Source organism: Hypanus sabinus, chromosome 9 (genome assembly GCF_030144855.1).
Source record: "Hypanus sabinus isolate sHypSab1 chromosome 9, sHypSab1.hap1, whole genome shotgun sequence".
NCBI classification, from domain to species: domain Eukaryota; kingdom Metazoa; phylum Chordata; class Chondrichthyes; order Myliobatiformes; family Dasyatidae; genus Hypanus; species Hypanus sabinus.
In genome coordinates, this window is record NC_082714.1 from 37717691 (window position 1) to 37734510 (window position 16820).

The 16820-nt window shown below is 40.1% G+C and overlaps 1 protein-coding gene across 2 annotated transcripts in view; it reads left to right on the plus strand.

Annotated features, from left to right (window-relative positions):
* The window catches only part of sdk1a (sidekick cell adhesion molecule 1a), a 781818-nt gene that overhangs the window by 644905 nt on the left and 120093 nt on the right, over positions 1 to 16820 (plus strand). For both annotated transcript variants that reach the window (XM_059979483.1, XM_059979484.1), the window contains exons 26-27: positions 1288 to 1403; positions 7037 to 7223. In XM_059979483.1, the coding sequence (XP_059835466.1) occupies positions 1288 to 1403; positions 7037 to 7223 (303 nt within the window). The remainder of the gene's footprint in view (positions 1 to 1287; positions 1404 to 7036; positions 7224 to 16820) is intronic.

A 16820-nucleotide genomic window follows, 5' to 3' on the forward strand; every position in this document is an offset into this window, starting at 1 on the left:
CAATAAATGATGGGATGAATTATCTCCTCAGTTCAACTCCCTGCAGCACTCCTAGACGACTCATTGAGATTAGTAATTCTTTCTGTAGGGAATTCAGTGTGGTTTGGTGCAATTAGTTAATCAGGAGAAAAACCTTGGGATATAATCCTAAACTAATTGTATCACTGTGGTAAAATGTAATTACCACGGATTAGCTAATGAGCAAACAAAGCTGTACTCTGATTGCCAATATCTAATCATTTCCTCAATCCATATAGGAACATCTGTGATAAAAGTTATTTTGTGAACTATGTAATAATAAGATATCTAACAACATTTAACATTTACAGACGTAGTAAAATAATTTCAGGAAAGGCAATTCCCAATAATCGCTCATTAATTCCACAAAATAATGATGAAGCTACATTAGCTCCAAAGTCTCCTTTGGATTCATCAGCTGTGTGGAGAGAGGGAGACTGCTGCATGGGGCAGCGGCTTGCTCTCCACATCGTACGGCCCTGGCTAGAATGCTGCACTGACGTCCATGGTTGACCTCAGCCAACAGAGGACTTCATTACCTCAGTGGAAAACATAAGCAATTTTTCAGTTCATTTTTCCGACTTCTACTAGGAAGTTTGAGATAATAATATTCAATAACGCTTGTATGAAAGGAAATAATCTCTCCATGCTTAATTTTTTTCTTCAGTCTTCTCTTTATAATTTAATCAAAGTGAAAACCAAGCTAATACCGCCATTTAATTAACTGGCTGATATATTATACAGAATTTCATTATTCTTTAAACATAGCAGAGTAGAGTCTACTCAGTTTGCCAGTGGCAACCCCAGTTTATTTTGTATACCAGGTCCCATTATCATCTGGTCATTGTGCTGCAAGCTGAAACTGAATTCCCCAGATCATACAACGATAGAGTGTAACTTAACCTGAGAATGTGTTTAGAGTTCAATGCATTTCTTAAATAATACCAAGGTAATGGTATCCATTGGCATCACAAGATTATTCATTAAAATGACCATTATCTTCAGACATCCATTCAAGCAACTATTTGATTGACGCCAGCAATCTAAAGAGAGTTCTTCCATTTCATTTTCTCATTTTCATCAGGATTAAGGGCTCAATATCCGTCTCTTTATTTGATTTAATTATTGTGTATGTTTTGTGTGTATCCATGCATTTGATCCAGCTGTGATAATTGCTTCCTACAGTGTATAATTTATTTCATTTAATTGTAAAGTCATTGATTCTAATGATTTTCTGGTGAAATTTCTTCCTTTGCTCTTTAATTTCAGTTCCATCAGCTGCTCCAGGAAATGCTACAGCAGAGGCTGTGAGTCCTACACAGATCCTGGTTATGTGGGGACCAGTTCCAGAATCAGATCAAAATGGACTTATACTAGGATACAAGGTATCACATATCATTGACTTAATTAAAGAGATACAAATAAAAAGACAGAAGGGTCCACTCATGTCATAACTTGAAAATGTGTCTGTCATATTCCCCTTTCCAATAGTAACCAGGTAATCTCCCAGGAAAGATAAGAGCTAAAAGTAAACTGTACTGGCAGCAAGCAGACCTGATGAGGAAAACGGAAAAAATATAGATTGCTTCAGGGAACTCTCCAAGCATTGATATGAAACACTTTTAAACATGAGTAATGAGTAACTTCTAAAGTAACAAATATTTGAATGCAGAGTAATTGAAAATTTCAAGATCATGCTCAGTAATTTTTTTTTGTTAGCTGATATTGTCAAAGGACGTGGAACCAGAAGGCATAAATAGATCTGAGTTGTAGATAGGCCTTGATCTATTAGAATGGCTGAAATCCCTTCTTCTGTTTCTGTATTCATCAATGTCACTACTGTGCAGATTTTGAAATGATAGAGAATTAATCTGATGTTGTTCCATTGCCATGCATATCATGTCTCTACAAAGCTCAGTTCATCCTGTTTAACTCTGAAACATAATCCATCCAATGTGTCACGTAGTTAGTAAGCAATTTAAAATGAATCCGGAATTTTTACTTTAAACCTTCAAGACTCAACATATACTCAGGCCAACTCTACATATAAATACTAAAATGCTGTTTTGCTAAAGCCCTGGGCTATCATGTTGGTCTGGCAGAAGATCAGGTGCTTCTTGTTGGATAGCTCATATAAATAAGCCCCAGAAAAAGTAAATGATTGATGTACATGTGCATCATAATGTATAAATACAGCTGGACAGTAGACCAAGTCTAATAACATTATTAATCTACTTGCTAAACACATATTAGTCTAAAGGTCATCTGTGCAATTTTGAAATATGTGCACTGTTTAATGTTTTCTTGTATGTCCTCATTATTTTCATGATTTTGTTCCTCCGGTTAGTTCTCATCAGTTATCTCATGAAAGGGCTGCAGTGCTAGCCTTGGAAACTATTATCAATGTTGTGCCGTGGTTGGCCTTCATAGACTATTCAACGACTAATTATTCAACATCAGAAAATAATGTATATATACTATGATGGGAAATGAGTTAGATTACATTTGTGCAGTTTCAAGCCTTCAGCTAGACAAAAAAATCGTGCTACAAGTATTTTAGCTATCATTATCTTGTAAAAATTTTTATACAGAATATGGTCTATATTTTTTAAGAAATGAAAAATATTGTATACTGTATCATTCAAAGGGTTAAAAATTCCCATGACAAAATAGAGAATATTCTGCAGAGTTTTTAAATTATCTCTGTAACTGAGTTAAAGGCTTTTTCAGAAATGGGAATTAAAACCATATTTCACCATGTTTCCATAGCCTAGTCTATTAATAATGGTCAAATATGGCTTTATAAACACATAACTCTAGAAGTGGTTTAATTTTACTTATTTCTTCTTCTTGTCATGAGGATGACAATGCCAAGGCATATTTATAGTTCCTCACTGCTTGTCATGAGAAAAAAAGCAGTGGTTGACTTATTGATGTTGGAGAAATAGCAATTTATGCCCATGTGAAAATGAAATGTGATTCTTTTGAAGTGTATAATTTCTTGGACTTTTTTTAAAAATGGGTTTGTCTTGGAAAAACTGTCATTGTTCAATAAGTAAGCTCACCTGTGATGTGATAAACGTATTTACTTCCCATGCCAGCCTTCATTTAAAAAAATAAATTATTTTTAAGGGAACATAGGACAATGTAACCAGTACAGGCCCTTCCAGTACTGTGCTGATCCTTTAACTACTCCTACATCAATCTTCCTACTACATAGCCTTCCATTTTTCTTTCATCCATGTGCCATCCAAGAAACTCCTAAATGTCCTTATTGTATCCAAAGCTGGCACTGCATTCCACAACCTACCAAGCTCTGTGTAAAAAAAAACTACCACTGACATCCTGCTGCCCCATACTTTCCTCCCAACAGCTTAAAGTCATGTCCGCTCTGGGAAACAGTCTTTGGCTGTTCTTTTCAATCTCTGTCTCTTATCACAGTCTTAGCAGCCCTGTCAACTTGCACCACAACTTTGAGGCATCTATGAACGTGAGTACATGAATCCCAAGATTCCTCTGTTCCTCCCATTGTTAAGAATCCTGCTATTAATCCTGTATAACTATCTTCAAGTTCAGCCTTCCAATGTGAATCACTTCACATTTTTCTGGATTGAACTCCATCTGCCACTTGTCAGTCCAGCTCTGCATCCTAACAATGTCCCGTTGTAACCTACAACAACCTTCTACTCTATCCACAAAACCACCAACCTTCATGTCATCTGCAATGTTACTACCCCACCTTTCCCCTTCCTCATCCAAGTTATAAAAGTCTCAAAGAGCTGGGGTCCCAGAACAGATCCCAGCCAAGCACTACTGGTCACCTCCCTCCAGGCAGAATACAATCCATTTTCTACCACCTTCTGCCTTCTGTGGGCAAACCAATTCTGAATCCATGTAGCCAAGTTTCTCTGGATTCAACGCCTCCTGACTCTCTGAATAAGCCTACCGTGGGGATCCTTGTTTAACACCTTATTAAAATCCGTATACACCACATCCACTGCTCTGTCTTCATCAATATGTTTTGTCACTTTCTCTACGACTTCAGTCAAGCTCGTGAGGCATGACCTGCCCCACATAAAGCCATATTTCTATCCCTAACCAAAATATGCTTCTTCAAATGCTTATAAATCCTCTCTGTAAGAATCCAGTCCAATGATTTGCCTACCACTGATGAATTTCTCGCTGGTCTTTAATTGCTAGAGTCTCTCTATTATTTTTCTTGAAAAAAGGAACCATATTTGTAACCTTCGAATCATCTGGCACTATTCCTATGGCCATTGAGGCTGTAAAGATCATCTCCAAAGGTGCAACAATCTCTTCCATCAATTCCCATAGTAACCTGGGGAATGTCCCATCAGGTGACTTATCTATCGTAATGTTTTTCAAAAGTTCCACACATCCTCTTTCTTAACATTGACATGTTCCAGCATATCAGCCTGTTCTGCACTGACCTCACATTTGTCACGCTCCCTGTCATTGGTGAATTCTGAAGCTAAGTTCTCATGAAGGACCTCCCATATCTTCTCCAACTTCAGACGTTTCTTCGTCTATCCATGATTGGTCCTGCCCTCACTCTAGTCATCCTCCTGACTTTCACATGCATATACAATGCTTTAGGCTTTTCATCAGTCCGACTTGCCGAGGCCGCCTCTAGCTCTCCCATGTCCATTCTTAAGCTCCCTCATAACAGTTTTGTAACTCTCAGCAGCCCTTGTTTCTTAAAACTTAAATTTACTTCTTTTTTTCTTCCTCTTGTCAACCTGGCTCCTTCACCCTGCCATCCTTTCCCTTCTTTAATGGGACAAACATATCCAGAACCCCATGCAAGTTGACCCCAAACAACGTCCAAATTTCTGTTATATATTTCCCCAGGTATATCTATTCACAGTTTAGCCTAATAGCATCATAATTCACCCTTTTCCAATTGAATACTTCCCCATACTGTATGCTCCTAACACCATCCAAGGCTTTGCTAAAGGTCAGGGAGTTGTGGTCATTGTCTCCGAAATGCTTTCCCACTGAGGGATCTGTCACCTGACCAGGTTCATTGTCTACTACTAGATCCAGTATGGCATCTCCTCTGGTCATCCTGTCTACATATTGTGTCAGTCTGTTAGGTGTTTACTTCTTGAGCGCAGCTAACAAACTCACATCTAAACATTTCGCACTAAAGAAGTGCCAATCAAGATTGGGGAAGTTGAATTCACCATGGCCAGAGGTGTTATTTTTGAATCTTTCCAAACTATGTCTCCTGATCTGTACTATAGTGTCTCTATTGCTGTTGGTGGGGGAGGTTGCTGTAGAATACTCCCAATAGTGTGATTGGTCCCTTTCTGTTTTACTTTACCCACAGTGACTCAGTACACATTCCCACCATGATGTCCTCCCTTTCTGCAGCTATGATATTATGATATGATACTATCCTTGATTCATAATGCCACTCTACCACTTCTTTTACCTCGCTCCATGTCCCTCTTAAAACATCTAAACCATGGAACATCCAGTAGCCATTCCTGTCCTTATTGGCAACCATGTCTCTGTAATACCCACAAAACCATCGCTCAGTGTACAGATCCATGCCCTAAGTTCATCACCCTTGATCCTCATACTTCTCACATTGCAATAGACACTTTTCAACCCATTGAACTGACTGCAGTTATGCCCTTTCAACTATCTGTCCTTCCTTGCAGGCGGTGTCTACCTTTACACTAATTGTCCCTTCTACTGACCCATCATTCTTGTTCCCATCCCCCGCCGGACCAGTTTAAACCCTTCCCAACAGCTCTAGCAAACTTGCCTGCAAGGATATTGGTTCTTCCTGAGTTCATGTGTAACGCATCCTTTTGTACAGGTCATACTTCCCCACATCCCAATAATCAACAAATCTGAAACCTTAACCCCCTACACTGATTCTTCAGCCATATATTCATCTGCCAAATGACCCTATTCTTGCCCTCACTGGTGAGTGGCACAAGCAGCAAACCAGAGATTACCACCCCTGATGTCTTGCTTTTCAGCTTCCCTCCTAGCTCCCTATATGCTCTCTTCAGGACCATCCCTTTCCTACTTGTTGGTACCAATATGTACCACAGCTCCTGGCTGTTCACCCTCCCCCTTTGGAATGCTGTGAACCTGATCTGAGATATCCCTGACGATAGCACCTGGGAGGCAACATGCCATCCGGCAGTCTGTTTCACATCAGCAAAATCTCCTGTCTGTTTCCCTGACTAATCAATCTCCTTTCACTGCCACTCTTCTCTTCTTCCCCTTCCCTTCTAAAGAAAGGGATTGACTTTGACAGAGAAAGCACATTGTATGATTGTTAATCCTAACATCAAAGTAACTTTATGTATGTATTTTCACATCATCGGACCTTCCGAAGTGAAGTCAGTGAATTAGATGCTTTGAGCAATCATTCTGTTGTGTGAGTAAATATAGCAAGTGAATATTTACAAAGTTAGATCCTGTGTACATCAGTGAATTGCTAAACAGTTAATTAACTAACGAGTATCAAAAATGGGTAAACATCTGAAAGAATTCACCTGCTCTCTTTTTGAAAAGTGTCATGAAATATTTTGTTCATCTTATCTGATAGACAGAACCTTAATTCAACATCTCATTTGAATAAAGTATCTCTGACAGCACCAAATTCTCCTCATTACCATCTCACTCACTGCTCATATTTGCTACTTCTTATATTGAGATTTTGTTTGTGGTTTATTTTCTCTACCTTACTTAGAGTCTTTGGTTCATCATCATTAATTTTTGCCTCGGGGAGAAGCAATTTCCTTCTTCAAGTCCTGTTTCTAAGATCTTGCAATTGAAGAACAGTTGTTTGTCTGATAACATTTTTTGATTCAACTTATCTTTATTTACTGTTATGAAATTAAACTTTTAAGAGATACTTCAAAAATTTTGTGAAGTAAAGAAGATGTTTATTTCAAATTTAAATATGTATGAAATGAAAATGTGCACTTTAACTTGTGGAGCTAAACCATACATATATATCCTGTCCTAGATCCTGTACCAAGAGAAAGGTTCTGAATCTACACAAACGCATCTAGTGAAAGGAAATTTTACACACTCTGTTGTCTTAAACGGTCTGAGGAAATACACTCAATATGAGATTCAAGTTTTGGCATTTACCAGGATTGGGGATGGAGTACCATGTTTCCCAGCTCTAATGGAGAGGACAAAAGATGATGGTATGTTGCAATATATATTTCTTTCAAAGGTTCATACAAATGCTGGTGGAAAAGGATAATCTGACCTAATCACACTTCCTGATTTTAGGTTTGCTGTATTACAGGTCATGGTACATGATCTCATTCTTCCAGGCTACCAATCCTGATGTTAATAAAGTAACACATATTTATGAAATGCAATTTTAAATTTTGAGCATTCCATATCTTGATTTTCCATATAAAGATTCTTTTTGTTTGAGCAAATGCAGCAACACACAGTGAGGTGATGGTTATTGTGCTCATCCAATTACTTTCGAAATCTACCTACACCAGCCCAAAGGGCAGAGTTCTAGAGCACTATCAGCTTCTAGCTCTGCTAGACAAAACATTTGCTTTAAATGTTTCCCATCCAGGCCTCGTGTTATCTTATAAACTCCCCTTATTTGATCATTTGATCCAATGAAAACACCCCCAGCCTTGCTCACAGCTAAGATTCTCCAATCCCAACACCATCCTTGTAGACTTCCTTTGTAAATTCTCCAGGACTGGCAGGTGACAGAGCGCTGAGTGTATTAATAGAGGGTGGATGGGCAAGTGATCATGAACGTGGGTGCCTGATGTTTGCAAGGGAGCCAAAAACATCAGCAGCAAAGATTTGAGTGGGTTTGCGCAGCGGAAATGATAGAAATTTATGGAGGACATTTGTCTGGTAAAAGATAGATACCTGAGTCTCTTCTCTGCAGCAGTTCAGGATGTATGAAGCCAATCAGTCTTCAATCCTCCATTTCAGGTTTGCTGTAATGTTCTTGCAGGCCTCCACGGTGCTGAAGAATTTTGCACAAATGACTTTAAATCAGCATTGTAAACAATTACACATGACCATCGGACGTTGTGTCATTAACGCATCGTAAGCTTGAAAAATCCAGTAATGATTTCAGTATGAGTTTTCTTTTCTGACCTGAAGTGGCACGCCCAAACCCAAACTGCTCGGGTGTCCCTAATAAGCAGCCATGAAAATAGTCAACTCCTTTGGAAGGAAGTAGGAAATGGAAAAACATTTCCTGTTATTTATCATACACTGTTATTCTTTTTTGATATTTACACTCTGACTCCCAAGCAGTCTCAGTCCTCGACAGGCTATTTTCCGAAACACCACTTGGAAGAAGCTATTGTCACTAAAACATCACACACAGCCATGGGGAGGGGGCGGGTTGGGGGTGATCTTACTGATAATGTTAATTCGCAGAATGCCTCACGGTTGGGAAACATCAGCACAGAAATATGTTTGTACTTGGATAATTTACATGTACATACACTAACTGTCTTGTATACATCATAAGGAATGTAAAGACATAATTTAGTCTGTTGCTAAAGTTCCATTTGCAGAGATGAATCTATGGTCATTTTTCAATGTAAGAGTCATGTCCTGTTTTAATGATGCTTTTGAACCTGATAATAAACGGGATATTTATTCTCAAATACAGTGGATTCCAGTTAATTGGACAGGACGGGACCAATATATTTTGGCCCAATTAATCGATGCCCCAACTAGCCAAAGTTCCAAAGAAATGGTTAAAAAGGTATAAAAAAGGCAAAGTACCATTTAACCTAGTAACAAATTATGTATTTAAATGAAACACAGAACAAATTGGAACACTACCTATACTATTGGTGGTTGTCCTTTGATTCCCACGATGACAAGAATCCTGTGTGGGAGAGCTTTTAAAGTGGAAAAGCCATTGCACTGGGACAGTTCCAGTCTCTCAACCTCGGAAGTCAAGGTCTAGTAGGACGAGTGGACATGACAAGTAGGAACCTCCCTGATTGCAGTGGAGTACCATGACTACTTCTGTGACTCGTCAACATTCTCCATGAGGCATTGTATCTCACTGTAGATCTCACCTGCCTAGACTGCCAGAGCTGACTTCACATGTTAGGACAGGCATGTCCCTATCTCATCAGGGTACGTAAAGCGCTGGCTACTTTCACCTGTTTAGCCCACCTGTCGAAGCAGTGTCACATGCAAATATATACAAGAAGCCATAGATGAGAGCTGAGTGTCAAGTGAGGACCAAAGGTAACATTCAAGATGATTGTCAGTACTTTAAAATTCTTTGTAGTTCCTAAATTGTTGAAATAGTGAAATCCATTCATTTTCACTCCTGGCTGTTTCTGGCATCTCTAAGTTTGAATGATTAAAACTGCAGTGAGCAAAACAGTTCTGAGTTGTCTTACGGATTATTTCTCACCAGCTATCAGTGACAAATATCACTGCTTTTTGAACACAAACACACGCAACTGATGCCACTTAAAAATTGTTTGCTCTAAGCATGGTGTTTAACAGCCACACCATATGCACCTGACTGGCACTAGTTAGAAGCTGTTTGGCAACAGTCTCCTGCCCCAATTAAGTGGCATAGTGTCCCAAATAAACAAAGAAAATCCCTGCTATTTTCTCACCTTTTCTTCTTTAAGAGTTGTTCCAAGCAAGTGGCTTCCTTGAATAACTGATGGTCCAATTAACTGGAATCCACTGGATATGTTAAACTTTGGTATTGGCTTATTTATGTGATTGAAATTTTTAATGGGAGAGAGTTTTATGTTTAAATGAGCTAAGTCAACTAAGTGAAGTTTCTGCTAACTAATGTTACATACTCAGGCACTCTCAGTGTGATCCCCATCATGGTATTCGCCCTCTTTTGTCTTGTCGATTGAAACTGCTCTTCCCTCCTCGTCTTCCTGCACTGCCAGTTATGAGGTAGAACAATAAGCATGGACAAACTTAATGCAATAGACAGTGATATTAGACAATAGTAGACACTCTGATATAATTGTCCAATTCCCAATTTTCTTCCGTCCTCTTGGGGAAGTTTCACGGAGCCAAAGGGTGATATTTGTACTTGATAGAAGCCGGTTATACCAGACCCATGGATTGTGGTGGTGGCTTTGTGGAGCACTGCACTCGCATGACCCTGAATATGTGATTTAAATTTTTTCAAAAATTTTTGTTGAGATGCAGCACGGAACAGGCCCTTCTGGTCCTCGAGCCATGGCGCCCTGCAATCCCCTGATTTAATCCTAGCCTAATCACTGGACAATTTGCAATGACCCATTAACCCACCAACCGGTACATCTTTGAACTGTGGGAGGAAACCAGAGCACTCGGAGGAAACCGACGCAGTCACGGGGACAGAGTATACATACTCCTTTACAGGCAGCAGCGGGTATTGAACTGTAGTATAAAGCGTTGTGCTAACCGTTGTGCTTCCGTGCTACCACTTTATTAATTTAATTCACAGATTAATTCTCATTTCTCATGAAGGACCTGAACCTGTAATGTTAACTGTTTCTCTTTCCTTGGATGCTGCCTGACTAGTCCTGTTTCTCCAGCACAGTACTTTTATTACAGATTTCCAGCATCTGAAACCTTTTTGGTATTTATCCTTTTTACTTGTCTAGAGAAATACAAAATAACCTTGTTAATACTGAAGAAGTTTGATTTCATCCACTTTAATGGCACACCACACCTATCTTCATCCTCCCCCAGTGAGAAACACCATTTTGACAGCAGCTACCAAAAGTATAATTGCAATCAGTCTGGAGAAGCATGAATTACAAGTGCATGCAATACTACCTCTTCCTGATGTGGAAATTTGCTCCTCCTTCATTCACAGTCACAGTCCTACTGAAGCAGTTCAAAACAACAGCTCACCACTATGCACCTGGCACAAAAGGCAGGTCCAGAATGGCTTATTTTGCCAACGGTTTCCATGTTCCATGGGAAAATTTAGTACACAGCTAGATTATGCATTTATTTTAAGAGATTGTGATACACATTGGCATAATGCCACACATTCAGTCACAAACAAGAGAAAATCTGCAGTTGATGAAATTCCAAGCAACACACACAAAATGCTGGAGGAACTCAGCCGGCCAGGCAGCATCTATGGAAAAGAGTACAGTCGACGTCTCAGCGTGAAACGTTAACTGTACTCTTTTCCATCGATGCTGCCTGGCCAGCTGAGTGAGTTCCTCCAGCAATTTGTGTGTGAGAGACAAACGTTCAGTGTCCACTTCATTAGAAACACCTCTACTACACCTGCTCGCAAATGCAGATTTCTAATTAGCCAATCATATGGCGGCAACTCAATACCTAAAAGCATGCAAACACGGTCAAGATGTGCAGTTGCTGTTTAGACCAAGCAACAGAATGGGGAAGAAATATGATCTAAGTGACTTTGACTGTGGAATGACTGTTGGTGTCAGACAGGGTGGTTTGAGTATCTCAGAAACTGCTGATCACCCGGGATTTTCATGAACAAGTCTCTAGAGTTTACAGAGAATGGTGCGATAAACAAGTGGTCCAGTGAGTGACAATTCTGTGGGCAAAAACACATTGTTAATGAGAGAGGTCAGAGGAGAATGGCCAGACTGATTCAAGCTGACAGGAAGGCAACAGTAACTCAAATAACCATGTATAACAGTAGTGTAGTGCATATACGATCTCTGAATGCACAACACATCAAGTCTTGAACTGGATGGGTACAGTAGCAGAAGATCACAAACGTACATCAGTGGCCACCTTATTAAGTACAGGAGGTACCTAATGAAGTGGCCACTGAATGCATTGTGAGTGATAGCAAGTAAATATTCATTGAAATGTAAGAATAGTTTTAAGTACAGTAGGAGGGTTCTTCAATTTAAGCTTTGGAAATTGGCAAACATTGAAGAGCCTTGTTAAGTAAGATTAAGCAGCAGACTTTTCCTTTAACTTAATTTCCTTGATAACATTTAATATTAAGATCTGACTGGCACAAGTGGGCAGCAGGTAATTTAAAACTTGGCCTAACATTTATGAATAATCATTAATGATCATCTAATTGAATGGAAATGTTGCATATGCAAATCCGTTTGGATATTTATTGATTGTAAACACCCATGAGGTTTGAAGCTGTTATTTGGAACATTAAAAATTGTGATTCATTTCAAATTGTTCCACTGATTAAATCATGTTCGATTTCACAGGGTAAAACTGCTGATATGTCCAATTTTTGTTTCAGTTAAGCTGCTTTCTTCTAACTCTTGAAAGCTCAGGAAAGAAAAGATATTTTTGTAATGTCTTCAGAGATAATTATGTTATGTAAAGTAGTTTTGTTAAACAAAAGCAGCACTAGCATATAATTCAGATGCAGATGCATTTGTGAAATTGGTGTTTAACTATAACTGGCATTTAAATCAGTGTGGCAACTTGGAATTGCCACATGGTAGTGCACTAATTCTCATAGAGCAATTATTCCATCAGAACGTTCAATCTCAACTACAGCATTTTGTGGAATCGTGAATATCATTGTGGCCAGTTCACCTAACAATCACAATTATGCTTCGTTTAGCCCATAGCAGCATATGAAATGTATGATAAAAAAAATAATAGATATTAAAAAATAAGTTACCATTTTTAAGGCTCATACAAAAAAATTTTCAGTACTCAAGAAGTAAAATGCATCTATTACCTCTTCAAAGTAAAACAATAAGTACAACAAACCAAAAGGGAAAATTCTTGCAGCAAAGTATTTTTTTATTTTCCTTTTATAAGTCTTTTGGCAGGTGACAAAGGTTTAATGCCATAATCAGGCTATTTCATGAATATGACTTTTGAAGAAATTGAACCTTGCCAGGGAGATTTATTCGGAAACCTGTGCTGTCATCTATTTTTGACAGCCTTTCTACAAGTCTGCCAGATCCCAGTAAATCAAATGAAATATCTGCTGATGGCCTTGAAAGCCACAGACTAGTTCAAACCAAGCCATAGGAATACATCTGTAATGTATGCCATTTTGTTGCCATTGACAACATTGCTGATAACCCCTGGCTGAATTTTTGTCACTACCACTTGTCTCTTGAAAAATACAGTTCTGCACTTAAATTTATCTTCAAAGGTGTCAAGGTTTGTCTGAATTTTATTCTGATTCAATCTGGATGAAGAACCAGATTAACAGTAGTGAAATAAACAGATGTAGTATCTTTGATTCAACTGGAAATACCTCTGACTTTCACAGCACCGTTAGCCATATCGTTTGTTCGTATTGGGTTTTATTCAAGTTTTGTATAAAAGAAATGCTCAATATAAAGATTTTAGGATAGGGACAGAATGTTTGATGAACGTTTCAATGCCAAAATCTATCTCTTGTTCCCATGGGTTCAGCCTGGCAGTCTGGCAAAAGCAAAATTTATTAGTTGAAAGATTACACCAATTGTCAAAAAGAAAGGTAAACACATCACCAATATTAGATCTTCATGCAAGAGATGAAGAATCTGAAGTTATGCTGATAAAAACACAGAACCAATGCTTACATAATTTTTTTAATGAATTGAAAAGACCTGGTACAATTATGTGCACTTACCTTTTTGGTGCTTGGAATGCACATTGCTCTCACTTAATATTCAGTAACAGTGCTTCCGAATCCCATACCCTCTTGAACATAATGTCTGTGCCAGTCTTAAGAGGTGAGCAGGGCCAGCCAGGACTTGACAATGGGGCAGGAGATTGCCTGGGTTAATAATAGCTAAAGCTAATCAGTAAGGACTAATAAAGAGAAGTGGAGTTTGAGCAGAGTGGCCATTATGTGAGTGGGCAGTGTTAGAGTGGTTATGCTTTGGCTCAGTTGGCTTGGGCTAGAACTTAAGTTTGAGATGTTACAGGCATTACAAGTGTAGGCAGGATGGTAGTTCAGGCAGTGGGATGTCCCTCCTGTAAGATGTGGGATTTCAGGGTGCCTTCCGGTCTTCCTGTTGACTGTGTCCGTAGGAAATACACTCAACTTCAGCTCCTGATGGACAAGGTTAAGGAACTGGAGTTGAAGTTGGATGCACTGAGGACCATCCAAGAGGCTGAAAACTCGGTGGTCATATCGAGAATGCAAGCTTCAGATAGTGGATGGGGACCACCTGAAGAAGTAAGGGAAGGAAGCGGCCAGTGCAGAGTTCCCTTGTGGCCATTCCCCTCGGCAACCGCTATACCCCTTTGGATACTGGTGTGGGAGATGATCTGCCAAGCCAGAGGCACTGTGGCTGGCTGTGAGGCTCAGCAGGAAAGGGCAAAGTCAGGCAGAGTAGTAGCGATACGAGACTCTGTAGTTAGGGGGACAGACAGGAGATTCTGTGGCTGTGATGGAGAAGCCAGGATGGTGTATGACCTCTCAGGTGCTATGGTCCAGGATGTCTCAGAGTAGCTGCAGAATATTGTCAAGAAAGAGGGTGAGCAGCCAGAAGTCATGTTGCACATTGACCCCAATGACTAAGGTAAAAAAGAGAAAAATGTCCTGTGCAGTGTGAAGATAGCTGGGGGAAAGGTTGAAGAACAGGGTAGTCTTCTCTGGATTACTCCCAGCGCCATGTGCTGGTCAGGGCAGGAACAGGATGGTTGTACACTTGAATGAGTGGCTGACAAAGTGGTGCAGGGGGCAAGATTTCAGATTTCTGGATCATTGGTATCTCTTCTGGGAAAGTTATGACCTGCACAAAAAGGTCAGGTTACACCTGAGCCTGAAGGAGACCAATATCCTTGTGGGCAGGTTTGCTAAAACTGTTGGGAAGGGTTTAAGCAACCCACAAAAAGTGCTGGAGGAGCTCAGAAGGTCAGGCAGCATCTATGGAAAAGAGTCGACGTTTTGGGCCAAGGACCTTCATCAGGACTGGAGAAAAAAGATAAGTCAAAGTAAGAAGGTGGGGGGAGGGGAGAAAGAAATCCAAGGTAGTAGGTGATTGGTGAAACTAGGAGGGGGATGGGTGAAGTAAAGAGCTGGGAAGTCTATTGGAAAAAAAGATAAAGGGCTTGAGAAAGGGGAATCTCATAGGAGAGGACAGATGGCCATGGAAGAAAGGGAAGGGGAAGGAGCACCAGAAGGAGGTGATGGATAGGGAAGGAGATGAGGAGAAAGAGGGAAATGGGAATGGTGAAGGAGCCATTGATGTTGCTTGACCTGCAACACTTTCAGCACCTTCTGTGTGTGTGTGTGTGTGTGTGTGTGTTACTTGAGTTTGCAGCATCTGCAGATTTTCTCTTGTTTGGAAGGGTTTAAGCCCGAGTGATACGGCTGAGTGTGGGGCATTTGGTACCCAAGTCAAGGCAGAGAGTAGTGAGACTGGGAGATGATAAGGCAAAATTGCAGTCACTGGGATGAGGTGAAGTGTGACATGGAGGCAAAACGGAAAAGGGTGATGAATACAGGATTGAAGGTGTTATATTTGAATACACGCAGTAGAGGGAATAAGGTGGATGATCATGTAGCACAGTTAGAGATTGGCAGGTATGACATTGTGGGTATCACTGAGACACGACTGAAATAAAATCATAATGGGTGCGTAACATTCAAGGATATATACCTTGTATTGAAAGAACAGGCATGTGGCAGAGGAGGTGGTGTGGCTCTGTTGGTAAAAAATGAAATCAAATCCTTAGGAAGGGGTAACATAGAATCAGAAGATGTAGAATCCTTGTGGGTAAAGTTAAGATACTGCAAGGTAAACAAGGCAGTCAGTGGATTTTGTTTACTTGGATTTTCAGAGGTCATTTGACAAGACACTGCACACGAGGCTGCTGAACAAGAGCCCATGGTATTACAGAAAGATACTAGCATGGATAAAAGATTGGCTGGTGGGCAAATAATTGGAATAAAGGGTGCCTATTCCAGTAGGGTGCAGGTGACATGTGGTGTTCCACGCGGGTTGTTATGGAGGCCACCTCTTTTCATGTTATACGTCAGTGATTTGGATGATGGTATTGATGGTTTTGTGGCCAGGTTTACAGACAATACAAGGGTAGGTGGAAGGGCAGGAAGTGCCTAGGAGTCAGAAAGGCTGCAGTGTTAGGTCATAAACTTTGGTACAAGGAATGAAAGTGTGGACTATTTTCTAAACAGGAAGAAAATTCAAAGATCAGAGGTGCAAAGGGACTTGGGAGTCCTTGTGCAAGATTCCCTGAAGATTAACTTGCAGGTTGACTCTGTGGTGAGGAAGGCAGGTGTAATGTTACTCTTCATTTTGAGGGGACTAAAATATAAGAGCCAGGATGTGATGCTCAGACTTTCTATGGCGTTGATCAGACTACTCTCTGAGTATGCGAGCAGTTTTGGGCCCCTTATCTAAGAAAAGCTGTGCTCGCATTGGAGAATGTCCAGAGGAGTTTCAAGAGTATGATTCCAGGAATGAAAGGGGCAACGTGTGTGAAGCATTTGATTGATCTGGGCCTGTACCTGCTGGAGTTTCGAAGAATGAGTGGTGGTGGGGTGCAGGGATCTGATTGAAACCTATCGACTATTGACAGGCCCAGACAGAATGGATGTGGAGAAGATGTTTCCAAGATGGGTGAGTCTAGGACCAGAGGGCACAGCCTCAGATTGGATGGACATCTATTTACAACAGAGAGGAGAAGATATTTCTTTAGCCAGAGGGTAGTGAATCTGTCGAATTTGTTGCCACAGATGGCTGTGGAGGCCAAGTCATTGATTATATTTAATCTTCAAGTTGATAGGTTGTTGGTTAGTCATGCCATCTAAGGTTACGGTGAGAAGGCAGGAGAATAGGGCTGAGAGGGACAGTAAATCAGCCGTGATGGAATGT